The sequence below is a fragment of the Coregonus lavaretus genome (genome assembly GCF_964263955.1).
Source record: "Coregonus lavaretus genome assembly, chromosome: 12".
NCBI classification, from domain to species: Eukaryota; Metazoa; Chordata; class Actinopteri; order Salmoniformes; family Salmonidae; genus Coregonus; species Coregonus lavaretus.
In genome coordinates this window covers 26,220,961-26,245,602 of record NC_139999.1, presented here as the reverse complement: position 1 = coordinate 26,245,602, position 24,642 = coordinate 26,220,961, and the positions used below count along the sequence as shown (strand labels likewise).

General features: G+C 44.1%; 1 protein-coding gene across 4 annotated transcripts in view; it reads right to left on the bottom strand.

Annotated features, from left to right (window-relative positions):
• The window catches only part of LOC311138493 (ephrin type-B receptor 2-like), a 144,257-nt gene that overhangs the window by 40,575 nt on the left and 79,040 nt on the right, over positions 1-24,642 (bottom strand). For all 4 annotated transcript variants that reach the window (XM_084173194.1, XM_084173196.1, XM_084173197.1 and 1 more), the window contains exons 4-5: positions 3,924-4,079; positions 1,827-2,162 (exon numbers count right to left, since the gene is read on the bottom strand). In XM_084173194.1, the coding sequence (XP_084029320.1) occupies positions 1,827-2,162; positions 3,924-4,079 (492 nt within the window). The remainder of the gene's footprint in view (positions 1-1,826; positions 2,163-3,923; positions 4,080-24,642) is intronic.

Genomic DNA, 24,642 nt, shown 5'->3' with positions numbered 1-24,642 from the left:
CTGAGAGCCCTGATGAGGTCACACTCTTGAGGACCAACAGGCCATCAAACCCTGCCTGAGACATCATCAACAGACATCTCACTTCGTTTTAGAACAAATCTGCATACTTACTCCACATTAGAGAAAAGTTAGACTGCATCATTGTGTGTGTGTGTGTGCGCGTGCGGTGTGCGTGTATGCGAGAGAGACAGAGAGAAGACAGGCTATGTGCGCACTGCCCACAAAATGAGGTGGAAACTGAGCTACACTTACTAACCTCCTGCCAAATGTATGATCACATTAGAGACACATATTTCCCACAGATCACACAGACCCGCAAAGAATTTGAAAACAAATGGAACATTGATAAACTCCCATATCTGTTAGGCGAAATACCGCAGTGCGCAATCATAGCAGCAAGATTTGTGGCCTGTTGCCATGAGAAAAGGGCAACAAATGGAGCACAAACATTATAAATACCACCAATATTTATCTGTTTATTTATTTTCCCTTTCATACTTCAACTATTTGCACATTGTTACAATACTGTACATAGCCAATAATATAACATTTGAAAGGTCTATATTCTTTTAAAACTTTTGTGACTGTAATCAATGTGACTACTGTGGCTATTTTGACTACTGTGGCTATTTTGATCCTAATGTAGGCCTACCATAGTGGCCTACCATCAAAAACAATGGACAAAATGCATCACCTAACATTTTAACATGGAAATAGCTGTTCTATCAGTCAGCCTACAGTAGCAGCCAATGTGTGGTGTTCAATGTAGGCCTACATTCCATGAGACTTTCGGAAAAAAAACTGCAGGACTTGACATTAACCTGTTTATCCACTTGTCCTTCAGACAAGGAGGTGACTGAAAATGGTGTTGTGTTGTTTGGTGCAAGAAACCACTTTACAAAATAACATGCATTATTATTCCCATACCATTATTACAGAGAAACAGACAAATTATGCTACCCTCTGCTTATTGGTTACCTAGCTTATTCAAGCCTGTCTCTCTTATTCAACACAGCTCTTTACCTGACTCGCTTTTCAAAGATGTCTAGAAATGTACACGTTTTGTGCTCTTGTAGGAAGCAGTCCCTCCCCTATTACTGACTACAAATGATATATAACTGGGCTAATAACTCACTAACTAGCAAAGGATATGAACAAAATGTGCAAACGTGGATACATGCAGCTCTTACTTTGATCTCAAAACAAGCACATCTACTTACGACCACAGCTGTAAGCACAGTCCAGATCAAAGTAAATGGCATAGATCCATATATGGCAATGGTCTATTTGCATATAGGCCTACTACAGCTCTGATTGTTTATGCTGCGCGAGCTGAGTAGTGTACGGGCTGAGTCATGCGTGTCAATGCAATAGAATCCTACTCCGATGTGTTCTGCCTACAACAAAATATATTGCATATTTCCTTTTGTTTCGGTATGTTGCATTGAAAGTGGCTAATATTGCGTTGATTCGATCACAATTGCCACAGTAAAGGGAAACGTTGATAGTGTTAACTAACAGGGAAAAGTCTAGAAAGTTGAGTGAAGTTCAATCTCATGCTTCTCTCTGTGGGCTGATACAGTATTTTTCTGCGCAACAGTCCCGGGGGAGCTGCGCGGCAGTTTCGCGGCTGCTGCTCGCCTGCGCATGTGCGCAGTTTACAGGGAACATTGAGTGTAATGTTTATTTCCCTTGTTGTTTTCTGTTTTGTTTATTGTCTATTCCACTTGCTTTGGCAATGTAAACATATGTTTCCCATGCCAATAAAGTAATTTGAATTGAATTGAATTGAGAGACAGAGAGAGCATAAGGAAGGCTCTACTCACCAGCCTGGTTGGTTGTGATGTTGACGGAGGAGTACTGTGGTGAGTAGGGGCTCTGGTCGGAGACCCCGTTGACGGCCTGCACCTCAAAGGTGTACTGTGTGTGGGCCAGCAGGTCACTGATGTAGACCCGGGGCTCAGTCAGACCCAGCTGGCGGGGTACAAACTGGACGTTGTCGCCACAGCGCGTGCAGCCTCCCCGGCCCCCTCCACAGCTCTTACAGATGATGTTGAAGACCACATCCTCACGACCACCTGACTCCCTAGGAGGCTGCCACTCCAGCATCAGAGACGTCTCGTTCACGATGGACAGAACATTCTGAGGTGCAGACGGCACCGCTGGAGAAACACAGACAATAGACAGTCAACATCTTAGTTGGTTTCTATTTGGAATGTGAGAAGCATTTACAGAAGTCTCATATGTAGAGTATGGTTTGGCTACAGACTTGAGGTGTAAGACCAAAAAAATTTGGAGAAATGATAGGGACTCAATCTACTCTAGTCAGTTCAAAAGCACTACTTCATGACATTTCATTTAGATGTTGGCAGGGGAATTATGTTGCTTGTGTCCTTGGAGTTCTGGGAGGTGAGAATACCAGAGCCAGTATCACTCTACTCAAATAACTCCTTCACTGGAGAAGAGAGAAACCACATGCCCACAAATACAGTACAGTCTCTTTGAGGTCTTTGCCTGGTATGCTCAACTTAATAGGATGCCCATTTAAACACACTGATCTTCAACATCAGGTGACTTTTGATGTCTATTATGCCACATATTTGTTTCAATCTGTTGGTTATGTATAGCAGAGCACCAAGTAGACATACTGCAGGACAGAGAAAGTGACTGTTCCTCAAAGTAACATTCCCCACGGCATTACATTTGACTGACAGGCCAAACAAACGCACAATGGGTACTGTTTATCTTTTATGGGCATGTGCAGCTAATTAGGGAGGATGCTCTCTCCAGTGCTAATGGGATAAACAAGGAAATTCCCCCCGCCCACAAACTCCTAAACCTGAATTGATCACTTATTTAACCACCCTTTTAATTGGCTGCCATTAAGAGACTTCCAGGCCTGGAGCAGTGCCCATCGAGGCCCTCTGTCTGTCTGTCTGTCTGTCTGTCTGTCTGTCTGTCTGTCTGTCTGTCTGTCTGTCTGTCTGTCTGTCTGTCTGTCTGTCTGCCTGCCTGCCTGCCTGCCTGCCTGCCTGCCTGCCTGCCTGCCTGCCTGCCTGCCTGCCTGTCTGTCTGTCTGTCTGTCTGTCTGTCTGTCTCTCTCTCTCTCTCTCTCTCATGCAAAACAGCCTCCTAAACATCGTCTCCTTCCTGGGGAGGGTTGGGATGAGCGGCTAATGGCCCCAGTTAGCTCGCGGGCCACTCGAATGGGCCTGTTTCCCTTATTTAATCAGCCCGGGCCCGCTGTGTTTAATACCAGCGACGTGACGCTGCTTTCTCATTCAGCTGCTCTGCTCCCAGAGCCGGGCTTATGCAAATCTCCTTTGTTGGAAGCGCTCAAATCTTTCTCTCCCTCTCCCTTTCACAAAGGAGGGAAGGAAAAAAAACAGCGAGGGTGGTGAAAGGAGCGGTCTCTCGCTCTCTTCTTCTCTTCCCCCTCTCTCCTCTCTCCCCCTTACTCTTTTCTTAGTACACTATATATACTGCATATTCCTCTCTCTCCTCTCTATGTTTCTGTATTTCCCTCACTCTTTCTTAGACCCTCCGTCAACCACAAATTCCTATTCAAATGGCTTCATTGGTATGACAAGAGGAATATTGGTGCAGTCTATTCTCTCCGTCTGTCCCGCTACAATGCTGCATGGCCTGGCCCAGTAACCTCTGCTTTAGCTGAGGGCAGCAGGGCTCTGTGATGGGAGGAGGGGATGGTGGCCTGTGTGTGTTGGGCCAGACCTGTTGACATGTGCTCTATGAGCATGTCAGTGCTGGGTGTATGTGAGGGACTCCTCTCTAACAGGACTGTTTCTGCTCAGAGAGGCTCTGTTGTCTTTTGATTTCTGATTCCTGTCAGTTCCTCAGGACCAGGGTGTGAAATTAAAAGAGTGTGAGTGTGTGTGTGTGTGCATTTGGTCGATAGTACGTACTTGTGCAGGGCATCTGGATGGGATCTGAGTCGGTGCGATAATAACCGTTGCGGCACACACAGTTAGTGGCTCCTTCGTTGGTGGTACGGCTGTTGATTGGACACTGCATGCAGGATGCATCACCCTGTATAGGCTTGAAGAAGGCCGATGGACAAGCTGGAAAAAATAACACGAGAGAGAGAGATGAGATATGAACATATTACCATTTACATATTTCATGTTTGGTCGGTTTTAATCCCCGTTTGCCTGCATCTCACTTTACGAGACATGCCATCCAGCCGCCACAATGCAAAAGACTCTCATTTGAGGAAGTCTGTGGGGATGACAACTGTGTTTTTCTTTCATTATTCAGCTTGCTCACAGCGCGCTGGTTGCCTGAGATCTTCTGGAGTGGTCTACTTCCTGTAAGTGCTCTTTAAGGTCCTGAGTGGGAGGAAAATGTACAGCTATGGATAGGGATGGCGATGATCACACACCACTGCATCGAAACTGTGTGTGTACGTGTGTGTGTGTGTGTGTGTGTGTGTGTGTGTGTGTGTGTGTGTGTGTGTGTGTGTGTGTGTGTGTGCGTGTGTGTGTGTTTGTGCATGTTCAAAAAGCAGTGAAGCACTACCATTTACAGTGAAACTCACTCTCTCTGAATTCCCTTTATCTTTACCTCAGATCCACCTGCCCCGCCAAACACACACACACACACACACACACACACACACACACACACACACACACACACACACACACACACACACACACACACTGTGGAACCCTTCCCAGAATGCACAGCAGCACCTGCTCAAGCACCATGTCAAGAGCTGTTTTTGTACTGGGGCCAAACCAGCTGAGGTTGGTTTAGCTTGAGATAATCACCACCCACCTCTCCCTCTCCATCTGTAAGAGGATGAAATGGAGTGGTGTGGGGACTTGCTACGAGCTAAAGCAACACATGACAAATTCACACACAGGAGGTGCCACACTTATGAATGACCTCCACAGCGTTCTGAATGTCCTTATGCCAATGCTACCAGAGAGCTATCCCTGTTGTCATTGAATAAAGTTTAGCTGAATCAATGTCAAGGTAGTCTATAGCTTGTTAACACTATCTTCTAAAATGTGTTCACAAAACAATAGTAACACATCATTCAAGAAAATCTACTATAGATGCATCGACTATTCCCATGAAACCGTTTGAGATCAAATGGTTGGCATGCAGATGCAGCTTGGCATGCGTGGAGAATTATCATTCACAATTGGCAGTGATGATGGCATATTCGGTGTTTGAGGGTATTAAAAAAAGAACATTTCTAGGCATAAGCAGAGCTTGCATTTGGAGGATGCATTTTATGCATATATTCTAAAATAGCCCAATATTATTCAATAGACTACATCAGTCGGTACACACTTAGAGAAATGATGATGTAATTTACTATTCTTTTGCTCTCCGGCACCTAAATAAATACCTCTACACCACTGAATACATTATGGTCAGGAACCCACAGAGCAAAATAAACATATCTGAAGGGATCCTTATCCTGTTGAATACTCTGCATCATATCCCATCTCACACTCTGACTATGTTCCATATCCCATCTCACAAACTCTGACTATGTTCCATAGCCCATCTCACAAACTCTCACTATGTTCCATATCCCATCTCACAAACTCTGACTATGTTCCATAGCCCATCTCACAAAGTCTCACTATGTTCCATAGCCCATCTCACAAACTCTATGTTCCATAGCCCATCTCACAAAGTCTCACTATGTTCCATATCCCATCTCACAAACTCTCACTATGTTCCATATCCCATCTCACAAACTCTGACTATGTTCCATAGCCCATCTCACAAAGTCTCACTATGTTCCATAGCCCATCTCACAAACTCTATGTTCCATAGCCCATCTCACAAAGTCTCACTATGTTCCATATCCCATCTCACAAACTCTGACTATGTTCCATAGCCCATCTCACAAAGTCTCACTATGTTCCATAGCCCATCTCACAAACTCTATGTTCCATAGCCCATCTCACAAAGTCTCACTATGTTCCATATCCCATCTCACAAACTCTGACTATGTTCCATAGCCCATCTCACAAAGTCTCACTATGTTCCATAGCCCATCTCACAAACTCTATGTTCCATAGCCCATCTCACAAAGTCTCACTATGTTCCATATCCCATCTCACAAACTCTGGCTATGTTCCATAGCCCATCTCACAAACTCTCACTATGTTCCATAGCACATCTCACAAAGTCTCACTATGTTCCATAGCCCATCTCACAAACTCTGACTATGTTCCATATCCCATCTCACAAACTCTGACTATGTTCCATAGCCCATCTCACAAACTCTCACTATGTTCCATAGCCCATCTCACAAACTCTGACTATGTTCCATAGCACATCTCACAAAGTTTCACTATGTTCCATAGCCATCTCACTATGTTCCATATCTAGGAAAAATAAAACAGTCTTATCCCTATCCATCCCTGGTCTGAGCTGGCAATTACAGCTGGATTAAAATATGTGCTTTATTTGGAGAAGGTCACATCACAAGGCAGGATAAATCTGGATTCAATCCCACTGTTTATACTAGGAAGACAGATCCCAGTTCACAGTCACCATGCTGGAGCACCATGCTGGCGCAAGATTACTGCTCTTTTCCAATCCCACCTCCTGACAAACTCTCTGTAGAACACATCGCAATCATCATCCTCCCACCAAAACTGCTAAACACACTATTGCACTTCTGGCCCATCAAACTCGGATTCCTTAGAAAAAACTGTCTCACACACACATACAGACACAGAGAGAGGACAATGTTCCGTGAGGCTGATGCAGCTTGTGGATAGCTAAAGCAAAAATAAATATTCAGCGAGAGGCTCTTGATTTGGACGAGATCATAGTCATAAACGTCAGCCACAGGAAAAGGTATTGGGTATAAAAACAGAGAAAATCTGATCGAGCTCTTCAATAAATATTAGTCTTGACATGTTTTTCTTCTCACGTGATTGATGGAGGAAAGCGGCCCGGTACAGAGTGAAACATGAGGCCGGCACATTCACACTGCCAGTCACCAGAGTCACAGAATGAGGCCCCAGCTACAGCTCTGTGGATTGGGACTGGGACTAAAGGACACAGTGAAGTCTAAGGCAGTGAAGAGGTCAGAGGAGCGCGATACCAAAGGAAATAGCAGAAAGAGCCAGCGAGAGGGAAAGGAGAAGGGGTGGAACAGAGGAGATAAAAAGAGAAAGACAGAAGGCAGTGTTTAGGCTTGAGTGAATGAGTGTGTTAAGGAGTTCAGGCCAAGTATGTTTAATATGGATGAGAGAGTTGGGAAGGAGGCACAGTGTCAAAAACGAGGTCTATTGTTTGGTAGCCAGATATGGCCAGGAATGTCCAGACAGACAGACATACAGACAGACAGACAGACAGACAGAACAGGCTGTGTTAGGTGTGGGCTCAGTCTGTCACCGCCAGGCAGGGCCGGCTCTAGCCTTTTGGGGGCCCTAAGCAAGATTTGGTTGAGGGTGCCCTCACCAAGCCAGAAAAATGTTTTAGTGGCCCCCCTCTTGACAGGCCATTTTGCCATGGGACGTATATATATATTTTTGTAATTTTATAACAAATGTCATGCAATTCTTCTCATTTTGCCATGGGGCAGAGAGACATATTTGCAGTTTTAAATCTAATTTCCTGCAATTCTACACATTTTGCCATGGGGTGAAGATACATTTTTGCAGTTTTAATGCTATTTTCCTGCAATTTGACACATTTTGCCATAATTTATGACATGTTAATGATATCTCAGTGAGAGTGACTAACAAAATCAATGGGGGCCCCCTGGAGGTCAGGGCCCCTTGGCACGTGCCCTGCATTCCTGGTCGGTATTCGGCCATGATTACTACAAGTTTAGATAACTGGCTAGACTAACTTATCAATCAAAAAAATTGAGTGACTGTCAGTGACTGACAAAACAAGAGAAAAACTGCTGATGCACAAACACATTTTTTACTTACACCTAGTGTATTCTACTATTTTAATGCTCAACAGTTGAGACCCTGACTGAGTTCCTTTTTCTGGTCAGGGGCCCCCTAGTGGCCGGGGGCCCTAAGCGATTGCTTATGCCTGGAGCCGGCCCTGCTGCCAGGCCTTTATTTTGGGGGGGAATTCCATCAGTCTTTCAAGAGGCTGTGTTGGAGGGCTAAGGAGCTGCTTGGTGTCAGATGTAGCCTGCAGAAAAGTACAGAGCTCTGATTAAAAAGCAGATCAGCACTATGATTCCCTCCTCGCTCAGATTGGTACTGTTGAGCTGTTTGATCACAATCTCCCTCGAATCCCTCAGTCGACATGCAAGGGTGAAAGCCTTTTTTGGATGTAGCTTCCAATTTCAGACATCCCTCTGGCAAGGGGAGGGAATATGAGGGGAATATTCATTGCTGGAGTTTTATATTCCCTCCTTTCTTTTATTCTTTTTAAATACATGTCTATTAATATCATTAAATAAATAAGCCATTTTTTTCTCAGCTCTTAGAACCCATGGATTTTGACAGAAGTGATGAAACGCCACATTAAGTCAAGAAGAAAAGGCACACAGAAACATTCTAATGGAATTTATAAACACTTCGGATTTAATTTAGTGGCAGCCGTGTCAAAGGGTCCAGATGACCTCAAAGTGGTTCCAGGCACATGTCAGAAAAGGAAAGGCTTGGCTGTCACATCTCAATGACTGCTGTTCTCCGGAGCAGAGGCAGTGACTGGCTAGAGGCCAACCCTTTCTGTCTGTGTTTATGACTTCTAATAACACATCCTGACATAAAGAATTTAATTGGGAGTACTGTAGACCCACTGTATAAAAAATGTATTGTGAGAAGTGAGTCCTCCGTGCAAGGGAGCCAGTCAGGTTTTACAGCAGGTATATTGCTAGTTGTTTCAAAAGGTTCCTGGAAGTTTTAGCCAGCCAGGCAGATTTATGTCAGAGGAAAGGAAAATACACTGTATCTACCCTAGTCTGTATTTGTGTGTGAGGTGGGCCTCCATTGTTTTTGGTGACAATGCCGATTATGGAGCCAGCCACTCTACTGGAAGCATTCTGAGCTGCCGGTAAATCTGGCTTCTCCAGCTCAGTTTGCTTACACACAAACACACACACACACACAAAGAGACACACACATGCACAAGCACACACACGTGCACACACACACACACACACACACACACACACACACACACACACACACACATACATGCAGGCAGCACAGCAGCAGAACGGTGAGCCCAGACAGCCAGGAGGAACAAAATAAAGGCTGGGCATTTGACATTTCCATCATGGCTGTCTGAGCTGTGCAGTGCTTCACCATGGCCAGGGAATCATCTGGCTGAAAACAGCCACTAATCCAGCCAGAGCAGGTCTATTGAGAAAAACCCATGACCTGTTCCACACCTCCCTCCCCCCTGTCCCCCCCTCCATCCCCCAGCAACCCCGCCCGACAGAGAGGTCCTTTGTCCAGAAGGCTGGGGGACTGCAGCAGTGACGGTGAACACCCCCACCCCCTCTCCTGTTTCCCCATTCCTCCTATTCAGCTGCTTCAAAACCAGCCCCTAAAACTGCTGCATTTAATGAAAGCAGCATTAAAAAGAGACAAGGGAGAGAAAGAGGGGTGAGGTGTGTGTGCATGTGTGCTTGCGCGTTTGTGTGTACTTTCGTACATGTGTGTGTGAGTGTTCATTACGTGTGTGTGTGCTTCTGTGTGAGAATCAGGGATGTGTGAAAGAGAAAATGCTGGGGGAAAAAAGAATTGGAGGTGTGAAGGTTTGTTAGCGCAGCAGAAAAAAGTGCTGAAAGCGGTGAAAATGGCCAGAGTCACAGGGCTTCTCTGTGTGGAAGTGTATTTCCAATTGCCACTGAGAGGACTACTGTAGGGAGAAACGGGCATGTGCATGGCTTTCCTGCTCTCTGTCTACTGTCTCTGTCTACTTTATAAACAATTTGGATGAATCACTGGGAAATAGAGATCAGATGTTATCCCTTAATAAGGATAGACCATAAAGAGAGATGACTGTTTTGTGCCATACTTACTGTCCCACGATGGAGCAGATCAAATCCAAATTAGATTAGGAAAAACAGTCAGCTATAATAGGGACAGCTTGCAAATATGAATGATTTTAAAGTCTCTGTAGTGGTCACATGTGAGGAGAAGCTAACCTTGTGATGGGCCTAAGGAGAGCATCCATAATGTAGGTAGGAGGTGTTTAGTACAACAGCCAGTCTGTCCCCTCCATGTAACCCTTCCATAGGGAACACACTCTTTTTGGCTGAGTGGTGACGCAGGGCCCCAGAATTCAATTAGGGCCCGGGCCTCGCCAGCTAATTCAATCAGGACGGTGTGAAAGCAATAACACGACTCGCATTCGCTTCACCCCACACATGGGCACAAATGAGATATTCACTTCCCTCTCTAGGTTTCCCTGTCTGATGCAATTAGCATGCCTGTATCTCACCGTGGCTCGCACTGGGGAGCAGGGTGTGAGGCTGACCATCAATGATCTACTTGACGTAAATTAAGATTCTCTCCACATCCTAGACAGGACAGGAACACTTCCAGTGTGAGTCGGATGCCCATTGGCACTACTGAGGAGAGGAGGAGAGGAGAGGGCTGGAATGCTAGGGTGATTCAGAGGCTGGGGTCAGAACAGCAGCCCTCACTGGTGATGTACTCCCCTCTACGCCCAGTGATGGCTGAGCTCCTGTCATCTTACATTCTATGCATCTGTGTGTACACTACACATGTATGTAGGCCAATTGGGTCTCTGTGTATTCATTATGCATGAATGTGTGAGTGTCTGCAGAAGGATGTGGCAGGTGGAAAGTGACTCTTCGTCAGTGCCCCTGCTCTAAGCCATGTCTCCTCTACAGTTGTCAGTGAGCTCTCCTCAGACAGCATCCAGCCCAAATCCAACCAGCGGGCGCCGTGGAGACAGATTAGGTGCTCTGGCGGAGCCCATGTGAGCAGGAGATTAGTAAGAAATGTGTGAGACACCTGGGAAATGGTCTCTCAGTGGGCAGGCTCACCAGCACAACAGCTGGAGAGGGGAGGACCCAATTTTACAACACAGACTAGACAGCCAGCACACGTCCCAACACACACACACACACGATACTCACCGTATGCATTTTTAAACAACCCCTGTCCACAACCCACAGGTCAATTTCAGCTATCTATATGTCTCCTAGGTGTCAAATACAAGGCTCAAATGTACCCTGTGTCCCTGTGTTGGTATCAGAGGTTTCCCTCCATGTGAATACCCACAGTATAACTGTGTTATGGTTAAGCAATCAAGGACAAAAGTCACGTGTGACAGGTTAACATAGTAGCTCACTAAAAATAATCTGTTGGTGGATTAAAGGTGTTGTAACCTGATAACACCAGTAAAGCCAAACATCCCCATTCATTATGCCCATTCCTTCAGCCTTCCGCATGCTGGTGCCTAGTGTGCTCACATACTGATTGAGTGTGCTCGCATACTCCTTCAAAAAGACCTACGCTTGAAAAACAAGAAAAAAGCAGCAATAGTACTGTTTGTCTATCTTGAGACGCTGTAGCCAGTATACACTTCCTCAAAATAGTCAGAATTAATCTAAAATAACTCAAGAAATACAGTGGGGAGAACAAGTATTTGATACACTGCCAATTTTGCAGGTTTTCCTACTTACAAAGCATGTAGAGGTCTGTAATTTTTATCATAGGTAAACTTCAACTGTGAGAGCCGGAATCTAAAACAAAATTTCAGAAAATCACATTGTATGATTTTTAAGTAATTCATTTGCATTTTATTGCATGACATAAGTATTTGATCACCTACCAACCAGTAAGAATTCCGGCTCTCACAGACCTGTTAGTTTTTCTTTAAGAAGCCCTCCTGTTCTCCACTAATTACCTGTATTAACTGCACCTGTTTGAAATAGTTACCTGTATAAAAGACACCTGTCCACACACTCAATCAAACAGACTCCAACCTCTCCACAATGGCCAAGACCAGAGAGCTGTGTAAGGACATCAGGGATAAAATTGTAGACCTGCACAAGGCTGGGATGGGCTACAGGACAATAGGCAAGCAGCTTGGTGAGAAGGCAACAACTGTTGGCGCAATTATTAGAAAATGGAAGAAGTTCAAGATGACGGTCAATCACCCTAGGTCTGGGGCTCCATGCAAGATCTCACCTCGTGGGGCATCAATGATCATGAGGAAGGTGAGGGATCAGCCCAGAACTACACGGCAGGACCTGGTCAATGACCTGAAGAGAGCTGGGGCCACAGTCTCAAAGAAAACCATTAGTAACACACTACGCCGTCATGGATTAAAATCCTGCAGCGCACGCAAGGTCTCCCTGCTCAAGCCAGCGCATGTCCAGGCCCGTCTGAAGTTTGCCAATGACCATCTGGATGATCCAGAGGAGGAATGGGAGAACGGCATGTGGTCTGATGAGACAAAAATAGAGCTTTTTGGTCTAAACTCCACTCGCCGTGTTTGGAGGAAGAAGAAGGATGAGTACAACCCCAAGAACACCATCCCAACCGTGAAGCATGGAGGTGGAAACATCATTCTTTGGGGATGCTTTTCTGCAAAGGGTACAGGACGTCTGCACCGTATTGAGGGGAGGATGGATGGGGCCATGTATCGCGAGATCTTGGCCAACAACCTCCTTCCCTCAGTAAGAGCATTGAAGATGGGTCGTGGCTGGGTCTTCCAGCATGACAACGACCCGAAACACACAGCCAGGGCAACTAAGGAGTGGCTCCGTAAGAAGCATCTCAAGGTCCTGGAGTGGCCTAGCCAGTCTCCAGACCTGAACCCAATAGAAAATCTTTGGAGGGAGCTGAAAGTCCGTATTGCCCAGCGACAGTCTTGAAACCTGAAGGATCTGGAGAATGTCTGTATGGAGGAGTGGGCCAAAATCCCTGCTGCAGTGTGTGCAAACCTGGTCAAGACCTATAGGAAACGTATGATCTCTGTAATTGCAAAAAAAGGTTTCTGTACCAAATATTAAGTTCTGCTTTTCTGATGTATCAAATACTTATGTCATGCAATAAAATCCAAATTAATTACTTAAAAATCATACAATGTGATTTTCTGGATTTTGGTTTTAGTCATACAATGTGATTTTCCGTCTCTTACAGTTGAAGTGTACCTATGATAAAAATTACAGACCTCTACATGCTTTGTAAGTAGGAAAACCTGCAAAATCGGCAGTGTATCAAATACTTGTTCTCCCCACTGTATGTCATTAATTTTGACGTTAATTGCACAATTTTACATCTACCTAAGATGTTTGGTGCAGTATTTCTCAGTGAAAAGATTTGCATGAAAGCGATTCATCTCTCGTTGAATGACAACAAACACTTCATTGAAGAATCCCTACTGTTGACCAATCACTGATGAAGGGTTGTACACTTCGGCTACCGACTTCGGCTTGCATCTGAATTTTTTGTTTTGTTTACAAGCAGCCGAAAAGAAAACTTGCCGAAGACCAAAACTAACAAAAACGTCACCAAATGTTGTCAGAATATATGCACAAACTGTTCCGAACTGTTTCGGAGGGAAGCATGCGGACGCTTTCAGACATAAAATGCAAACACAAACCAACACACACCTCTGCAAGGACTTGGACCATCTCCTAATACTGTTTCGTTCACATGTGGCAAACATTATCTTTCTAATTCAAACAACATAGTGTTACTTGAGTTGGAACACAGCACAGTCATAATGATCATCAGGTCATAAATACCCCAAAAATGTGAAATCAGCAAAGGGAAAAGTATCTTAACCACAGTATTTCCATAGTGTCTGATAACTACCATGTGTCTATAGATGAAAAAGAAAGATGAAAGGGGAGAATCTCTGGAGCCATACATTCAGCACAGTAATAATGTCTGGAATTTTCACTGCATCTTTTCTTCTCTCTCATTTTTTTTAAAGACTGAGAAAAGAAGCAGATATGGGGTATGGTAAAATTACAGGCATCTGAGCCGACAGATACACAGAAATCGTGAAGGGTCATTTCATGCAGGCAGATCACTTGACAGTTTGCTCTCTGGAGGGTCCTAGGGGCCATTCAGGTTGGCGGTGGACCTCCAGGCCCCAGCCTTAGTACATGGGGCTACAGATGGTTGGGGTGTGGCCAGGGAGAGTCAGGCTGACCCCTGTGAGAGCATTAATCTCCATTAAAGATTCCCTGTCAACCTCAACCTGGCTGTGGCTACATCTCCTGGCTGCAGTCACAGGAGCTACGTCTAAAACCCACCTTATCTGATGAATATGATTAGCACAAGACATAGCTGAACAGGAAGATGCATACAGTTTATACACTGAATAGCCTGTAGAGATGACCATTGTCATGCATATAAAATCCCTTTTTGACACATTGAGTTACACAATGATACATCAAGTGGAATGTAGGTGGTATAACTCCCCAACTAAAGTGAAAGCAAATCATACATCATTATAATCACTGAAGTTCTCAGTGGTAAGGAGGACAAAAGAGTCTGCTCCTGCCATTATCCACACCAGGCTTTTCTGACAGGTGCTAACAGGAGTTACTGTATGTAGTCATCATCTCTACTAGCTTTGTACTGCAACAGTTCACACTGTGAATGGGTTCCATAAAGCACATATCTCCCAGACTGATTTAACGTGGCTTCACTCAGCTAGCACTGCATGCTACCTTGAAATAAAAACATATTTCACTGCAACAGGACACTAAGTCATGGTGGCTATTGTAATGTGAGTGTTAGAGTGATCCAGGATGGGGAGTAGAAAATCTACTTTCTCCATCAGCACTTGAATGGGTGTTCTCTGTTGAGAATTTGAGTAGGAAACGGGACGAGGTAGGAGTGATCTCATGTCAGAATCTCTCCTGTCATTTTGAGGGGAACAAAGGACATGGACACACACACACACCTACACCCCACCCCATGGGAACAGCATACCTGCCGAACCTCAGGACACAACCAATAACATGGGGATTAGGATTGTAAAGCACTTGGTCATAACATTTCCCCCTTATTGGAACCAATGATACATATAAACCCTGGATAGCTGACGCTACGTCTTGGCCAATAAGAGCCTTTGAAGCCAACGGGCCACCATTATCATACTCCTCCTTTCAGGGCTTTGAATAATGGAAGTGACGATATCCCCACACAAAATAGCCAACTTGTCAACAATGCCACGATGTGTAGCATATGGATGCAGCCAGCACCAATTCAAGGGATATGGAAATACATTTCATATGTAAGTATCAAAATGATTTGTGTAGAAAATGTACTTTTTGGTCTATTTTTGAGAGACACACTGCTCCTGACAGCTTGTGGTACTGTGTAACCATACAGTAGCAACGCATGTAAGCAAGTGTCTGTGTATGCTAGCTAGCTTACAAAACGATAACCCATTGTTGATGTTATTAAGCATGGATGAAGTGGTGATACGTGTACAATTTTACTGCTGTTCTTATGAATTTCCTAATAGTCCTTCTGTTGAACAAATATTGTGCATTGACAATGAATGTAGTTAACGTTAGCAGCCAGGCTACTACTACATAAAGTATACAAAAAGGCCACCAGTGAACCCAGTGTTTTTTAGAGTCTGAGCGAACCAGTTTCTACGTTATATTGTACTAAGAGTCATTTATTGATCTTGACTATTGCAATTTCTTTTTACTGGCTTCATGGGGGAGTAACTTTACATCAGATTGATCTTAAATTGGTCAGCAATATTGAAAACCTATTATTATGGGATCATGCATTAACTTCTCCAGCTTTACATTATAGTAATCGACATCGTGTTCACTTTGTAGTGTAGAGTTGTTTGTATTTCAACAGCTACAGGTTTTGGAAGATACTTTTTTTGTCATTACAGACACTAATACATACTTTTTCTAAACAATACATAGAATTGTATGAACTGAACAGAACATTTTGGAATTGTATTACAGAGTTATGTTGCAGTCCCCACTACAACAAATATATACTTAAATGCATGTATTTTTGTCCTTGAAACATTATATTGGAATACTGTAAATTCTCATTAATTCCTGTGGAGGCTGATCCTTATAAGGAGTATCATAGTGACTTCAGAACAGCGCCCCCTGTCAGTCATCTAGTGAATAAATACAGTGCCTTCAGAAAGTATTCATACCCCTTGACTTATTCCACATTTTGTTGTGTTACAGAAATACAGAAATATCAAATTTACATAAGTATTCACACCCCTGAGTCATTACTTTGTTTGAAGCACCTTTGGCGGCGATTACAGCTTTGAATCATCTTGGATATGTCTGTAGCAGCTTTGCACATCTGGATTTGGGGATTTTTTCCCTTTCTTTCTTGCAGATTTTCTTAAGCTCTGTTACATTCGTAAGGTCATTTGCACTCTGTAGCAGGTTCTCATCAAGGATTTGCCTGTATTTCTCTCCATTCATTGTTCCGTCTATCCTTACCAGTCTCCTAATCCCTGCCGCTGAAAAGCATCCCCATAGAATGATGCTGCCACCACCATGCTTCACGGTAGGGATGATGTTAGACGGGTGATGAGCTGTGCCTGGTTTTCTCCAGACATAGAGCTTTGCTTTCAGGCCAAAAATGAGACCACAGAATCTTTTGCCTTTTGATCTCAGAGTCTGTCATGTGCCTTTTTGCAAACTCCAGGCGTGCTGTCATGAGGCTTTTTCTTAGGAGTGGCTTGTGTCTGGCCACTCTCTCATTAAGCCCAGATTGGTGAAGTGCTGTAGAGACTATTGTCCTTCTGGCAGGTTCTCCCATCTCAGCGAAGGAACTCTGTAGTTCTGTCAGAGTGGTCAATGGGTTCTTGGTCAGCTCCCTGACCAAGGTCCTTCTTGCCCGGTTGCTCAGTTTGGTCGGACGGCCAGCTCTAGGCAGTGTCTGGGTAGTTGATGATGGAGACCACTGTGTCTTGGAAACTTTTAACACTCTAGAAATTGTTTTATACCTTTCCCCAGATATATGCCTCATCACAATTCAATCTCGGAGATCTACGGACAGTTCCTTGGACTTCATGGTATAGCTTCTGCTCTGACATGCACTGTCAACTGTGGGACCTTATATAGACAGCTGTGTTTCTTTCGAAATCATGTCCAAACAATTGAATTGGCCACAGGTGGACTCCAATCAAGTTGTAGTGACATCTCATGGATGATCAAAGGAAACTGGATGCACCTGAGCTCAATTTGGAGTGTCATAGCAAAGGTGTGTGAATACTTGTGTAAATGAGATATTTATGTATTTCATTTTCAATAAATTTGCAAATACTTCTAAAAACATGTTTTCACTTTGACATTATGGGGTATTGAGTGTAGATGGGGGGAAAAATAAAAATTTAATCATTTTGTAACACAACGTAAGGTGGGATATGTCAAGGGGTATGAATACTCTCTGAAGGCACTGTACATATCATTGATTGGAACACTAATGTATTGGATAATGAAATCATGCTTGTTGCTTTATGAAATGTATTGTCGCCTCTGAAATAGGGGGGAAGGGGAGGTAGACGGCGCACAAACACACACACACACACACACACACACAGACACACACAGACACACACACACACAGCTATGATACATGTGTTTATTTTAGGGAGTGTGTGTCTCCACTCTTTATGAGTTTTGACTGTGCGTGTCAGGCCTCTAAACTCCCAAATGTGCCCTTTTCTCAAGGACAGGCTGTTGCCTGGGCAACAGGAGCCCCTACCATGAAGGACCACACCGTCCCGCATGCTGCATCCAGAGCTCCGAGCTGTGATCAGAGACACTGCCTAGAACAGGAGGAGGAGGGAGAGGAGGAGGACCTCCAGCAGACACCCAGGGTGTTAGGGTGTACAGATGTAGGATCTTAATTGACCTATGACCTATATTGTCACAGCAAAATAATCCTGCAGCAACAGGATTTGAACGTTAAGTCCATAATGCTGCTTGATCGATGGTTAGGCTATTATCTGGCCAAAAGTAGGCTACATGAAAAGTGCCACACTGTTAACATAACCATGTGTTACTGTGGGTCTTCAGTGAAATTATGAAAATCACAAAGCTCATCTGCATTTCCTGAGATGCAGAAAAATTCTCAGCAGCAGAAGAGTGATCAAATTAAGATCCTACATCTGTACATGACACTAAGAGGAAGTAAAGGGCAGTGAGGACAGGACTGAGCAGGGATTATGGCTTTAATTTTTTTATGTACTTCCCCCAAAAAAACATTTTTACGACTATACTTTATGATTAAATTACAAAGGGACTCTCTAAAGATATCAATGTTTCAACACATTGCAGCTTGGGCGACATTCATTGAATTCTAGTCAATTATTTGTTTATTGAAATAATCCGTATTAAAATCACTGGGCAGTATATTTCTACCTAGCGCTTAACAAAACAAACTGGCTGTGGGTATCCCGGGTAGGTGAGAAGCATGCAGGGATGGATCTTTTGTTGCCCAGAGGCAGATGCAGGAAATAGCTGACAGAAGCTGTCTGTACTGTGTGCTTGGAGGAGGGGAGGGGCTTCCCTCTCTCTCTCTCTCTCTCTCTCTCTCTCTCTCTCTCTCTCTCTCTCTCTCTCTCTCTCTCTCTCTCTCTCTCTCTCTCTCTCTCTCTCTCTCTCTCTCCCTCCCTCCCTCCCTCCCTCCCTCCCTCCCTCCCTCCCTCCACCCAAACAAAGCCAGTGAGCAGTACCAGCCAAGCCCGGCCCTCAATGACAGAGGCTCCCCAAGGTGGGGTCTGTATGATGGACAGGTGGCATAAAGGGACTGTGTTGCCTGTCACTGGAGACAAGGGGCCGACACAGGGGAGTGGGAGGGAGGAGGGGCCACATTGCAAGGAGCAGCTGGCGTCGAATCCTGCCACTGTCCCTGTGTAACCCTTCGACATACACACACACACGCACACAAACACACACACACATCCACAGCAAGACACCTCAGGCAAAGGACAAAGATAAACAGTGCCGTGAGCAAGACCCTGGGTATCATGTCTATAAACTGTCTCATATCTGAAACCTCCTATCCCTAGAGTGTATTTACTAGAGATTATATCACTTCTGACCACAAGGATTTAATGAGACAATGGGGAGTCTGAATTCTATGATCTATTCAATCTTCAACAGAAAAAAAAAACAGCTGCACCGAGCCCACCTAGTCACACACACACACACACACACACACACACACACACACACACACACACACACACACACTAACATGCATGCAAAGTATGTCCCATCAAAAAAAGAATATCGATATTTTAAGTTGTGGTCATCATGCTATGATGTACTTCATGTAGAGTATTTCAACAAACAGAAGTTCCCTGTCCACCTACGATAAATACTGCTAGGCCTGTCCAGTTTATACATATCATTTTGAAGTATTATGTTGGCAAGGAACCATCTTGGCCTTTTTGGAGTGAATACGGTTCTCAGTCATGGACTAACAACTTTCAGGAATGAACCCTTCTCTCCTGTACTTGATATTGCATGCATAATGTCAACACAGGATCCAAGCCTCACAGAGCTGAAGAAAACAAATCCCTATTCCACCACTGCAGAACTCAAAACGTCCCCTATCATGTGTTCTATATATACATTAGATACTTTCATTTGTCAACTGGGTGTTAAAAGGATCCAGTGATTCATGAAAATGTGTGTAAACAAATGCAGCACAAGAGCTAACCACCAAAACAAGATTCCACCTGGTATCTCACACAGAGACTTTAAACAAACTTTAAACAAACCGTGCAGCAGGAGACACACGCACACACAATCTGAGGATTGTTCAGAGGTGATTCAGTTGAAAGGTTTAAAGGCGCCTATTTAGGGGTGGAATACATTAAATGGCCCAATCATGGACCCAGAGTGAGGTGGTGCCCTGGCAAATTTACACTGAATGAATGGATCAACTAATTAGCCTTTAAATATGTAATAGATTCATGTAAAACAAAGAAAGCCTCTGCTATTCATCTTGGTGCTCTAACTGTCTTCCACCCTCCATGACTATGTCCTTAACCCAGTTACAGAAGGGGCCAGGCCAGCCGGGCATCCCTCCATTTGTCCTAATCAATGGAGCCTGTTCAATCCAGACCTAGGGGGTCAGTGAAATTAAGTACCCAGCTCGCACTGCAGCAGGTTGGGGCCAACATAGACTGGGCATGAGGGAGATGAGCATGGCCTCCGTTGCCATGGTAACACTGGCTAGCCGAGCCACCGCCACTGCTGCTGCTTCTCCCTTTCTGTCCCCTCCTTGTTTATTTGGCAGATCCAAAATGGCTGCGCAGTGGGAAAATGGCACTCCTCCATGGCACTGGAGCAAATATACTCCAAAATGAAATATACACATTTTCACTCTTAATGTTCTCAGAGAGAGGATAAAACCCAGGTGGAATGGGAGAAGGGGTGTCCATGTCGGAATTGTTTCCACAGACAAAACAACCCATTTGTCACATAGCCAACTCATTACGTAACATAGCAAGCACCAACAATGCACACAATCAGTGGTTTGAGGTCAGTGCAGGGAACCTGGGAAACAGAGATATGATCCAGAGGACCATTCCCCAAGGCTGGGAGAGCCACTAATACAGTGCCTTCAGAAATTATTCACACCCCTTGACTTTTTACACATTTTGTTGTGTTACAGCCTGATTTTAAAATTGATTATATTTAGATGTTTTTTCTCCACTGGCCTACACACAATATCCCACAATGTCAAAGTGGAATAATGTTTTTAGAAATGTTTACACATTGTTTACAAATGTTTACACAAGCAGACATTAAATATATCTTTGAGCATCTTTGGATGGGGTATCAATACACCCAGTCACTACAAAGATACAGGCATCCTTCCTAACTCAGTTGCCGGAGAGGAAGGAAACTGCTCAGGGATTTCACCATGAGGCCAATGGTGACTTTAAAACAGTTACAGAGTTGAATGGCTGTGATAGGAGAAAACTGAGGATGGATCAACAACATTGTAGTTACTCCCCAGTACTAACATAATTGACAGAGTGAAAAGGAGGAAGCCTGTAAAGAATACAAATATTCCAAAACATCCTGTTTGCAACATGGCAATAAAGTAATACTGCAAAATGTAATACTGAATACAAAGTGTTATGTTCGGGGCAAATCCAATACAACACAATACTGAGTACCATTCTCCATATTTTCAAGTATAGTGGTGGCTGCATCATGTTATGGGTATGCTTGTCATCATTAAGGACTGGGGAGCTAAGCAAAGGCAAAATCCTAGAGGAATACCTGATTCAGTCTGCTTTCCATCAGACACTGGGAGATTAATTCATTTTTCAGCCGGACAATAACCTAAAACACAAGGCCAAATCTACACTGGAGTTGCTTACCAAGATGACATTGAATGTTCCTGAGTGGCCTAGTTACAGTTTTGACATAAATCTACTTGAAAGACTATGGCAAGACCTGAAAATCATTGAGCTTGAAGAATTCAGAAAATAATATTGGGCAGATGTTGCAGCTGTAATTGCTGCCAAAGGTGCATCTACAAAGTATTGACTCAGGGGTGTGAATACTTATGTAAATGAGATATTTCTGTATTTCATTTTCAAAAAATATGCAAACATTTCTAAAGACATGCTTTCACTTTGTCGTTATGGGGTATTGGGTGTAGATGAATTCAATCCATTTTTAATTCAGGCTGTAACACAAAATGTGGAATAATCAAGGGGTATGAATGCTGCCTGAAAGCACTATAAATAAGCAAGATGGATTGTATTGTAGCTATGGATCTAGAGATGACCTACTGCATTGATGGGTGTAATAAATAACCACCCACTGCTATAGGACACTGTAGACCTGTGGTTTAATGATCAGATATTGCATAATAGAGAGATTGGGCATGTTGGGAATACACAGAGTAGGAATGAGCTTCAGATTGGCAGGGAGGCCTCCTCCTGCACCTGGGTGCCTCAGTGATGGGGGAAGGGAGAATTGGGAGTAACCATGCCTGCCCAGCTGCTTATCCCCCCGCGTCACCATGGCGACTGGTGGTGGAGGATGAAGTCTGTCATCATAAGGAAAACAGAACATGGCTCATTACCTAAACAAACACATTACCTCCCCTGACACTCACACACACACACACACACACACACACACACACACACACACAGTACTGCACCCATACCCTCCACTGCTCTAGGGTTAGCTAGCTTTCCCCTGGCACTCCTCTGAGCATTCCACTGCCACATACCTGACATATGCATACAGGCTGATACAAATCTAATCTCTTGCATTAATACTGAAGTGATGAAAAGGTTATAATACAAATATAATGTGGATTTAGACAGATACAGAGGTTGGCCTACTGTATCTTTGCTCTGTACTGGTGATGCTGGTACACTTACATCAGCTACAGTATGTGTCCCTTCTGAGGAGACAAGAGCAATATACATTTTCTGCACCAAAAAACGGTAGTTGGGTGATCACAGGCGATAAGTCATGTACCCCCCAGACACAGACAGACACACACACACACACACACACACATACACACACACACACACACACATACACCGCATCAATACAAGTTTGCTTCAAAAATCCTGTTTTTGTGACAGTGAAAGGTCACTAAACCCAAGCGGGGAGTAATAGAACTCCGGGCGATTTGGAACTCAGCGGTGGCCTGCCTGCCTGCCTGTGCCGAGTAGACTGGCGGATTAGTCTTGGGTTCCTGGAGGCAGCGGGATTATCTAAGAGAGGCTGGTGGGGGTCCGGAGACCGTTGGGCTCAGAGACACAGATCCCTGTCCGGAGTGTGAGAAAAGACAGGAGGGCGCAGGCACGGGGAGGCGGGCCACATGACAATTAGACGAGGATACGTGAAGGGCATCCATTCATGACACACAGACATACGCAGTATAGATCCTAGCCTTTCACAGATAGGGAAATACAGCAGGAATGAAGAAAACAAACAAGAGCAACTCCCTCTTACAGACCAGCTTATAGACAATTTCATGGGCTCTTTCCATAGATTGCACCCGCAAGCTTTCATCAGCGTGTTGGAATTTTAATACCGAAAGACTAATCTAATTGGTGTCACAGGGAGAATTTGAGTGTTCTGCAACCAATTAATACACCACCCCCTGCTCTCACTGTCATTTTGTTGCTCGAGAATATAAGTAAATATTGAGAAAGGCTGAATACTGTTGCAATGGCAACACACTGTTTATTGCATTAGATTAGATTAGATTAGATTAGGTTTATTTAATTAATGCTCGCAGTCGACAAGACTGAATTATGCAGAATGCACAGTTACATTAAGACAATCCTTCAAAAAAAATACTACATTCAATTAAAAAGGTCCTAGCTAACAAGAAATTACAGTTTAAAAGTCACATTTGGTTACACATTTTGAATTTGTCAGTCTATTTGCTGGACAGTTGGCTCTGATCTCGGAGGACTCTGCCAGTGCTGTCTCCCCATCTCTGTGGTAGGAGATCATGTAGACAGTGGTCAGATTGGTGCATGTCACTGACCAATCTTACTTTTGAGCTGTAATAACATATGAAGTACACTTGGAAATTAGTTTCGGGTCTCTTCCAGGATTTAAATGCTTTTCCTCTGAAAGGCCCCATTAAGGAGGTGGTTGTAGAGGCCAAAACTAGGGGCCTCCTGAGAGGTCAAATACCTGCTTATCAGCACACTTACAGTTTCTGCCCAGACAAGCTCAATTAGCCAGCACTTAGGCTGTGTTTCAGAGGGCCACGTTCTCAGCACGGGGCCTATATCAACAGAACCAGGGTGATGACAGACAAGCCTGGCCCACAAAGACCTGATTGTGACTGGCTATGAAAGCCCTGAGTGTGGCCAGAGAAGTAGGAAGTACTTGCTCATAGGGGACTTAAAGAATAGAGACGGATCTCTGTCCCCTCAATGTCTTTAGTTGATACATTAACAAAATAAATACAGTAACTTCAGGATTAGGTCAAGATTCAAGATTCAGATGAGAAAAATATTACAGTTAGATGATAAAATGCATGTAAGAGATGAAAATACTACAGATACATATTACTTCAGCCTGTAAGAAGAACCAGTGCTCATCCATTGCACCTTACACACACACACACAAAACTACAGCGCAAAAGCCAAAACTCTCTTCACTTCACTGTCAGCTTCACTGTCAGCCAAATCAAGTGCTTCCCAGACAGCTTCCAGCAGTCGTTTCACAGGGGAGCTGCTTTTCAGATGAGCAGAGATGGCTGAGGTGTCTGAAGCGTCTGGGCTTGTAGGACTCTATTGCTTTGATATTACACTCATCTTATTGTCTGTATAGATCTCAGGTGCCTAGGACAACAAACAAACATTTGCGTTGAAGCTTGTCCCCGCTCCTATGATCTCTAACATAGCCATCAATGAAGTCCAACGGGGAGCATGCCTGCTGGCATTATGTACACACAGATGGATTTCAAGCCTTCGTTTGCCAACCTTTCATTGGCCTTTTCCCTATTGCCACACTTTAATACTACTGAAGCACAACACCGTAAACGATACATTCTCATTAAGGCTGCTTGCAGACCCTGTTGGTTTCTGGTAATCTCACAGGTTTCTGGCAATCTCACACCGTGTTGTGATAAAACATAGCCTGGCTTCTTAACAGTGTACAGCAGCTTTTAATGCTGGGATAAAAGCCCTGTTTTA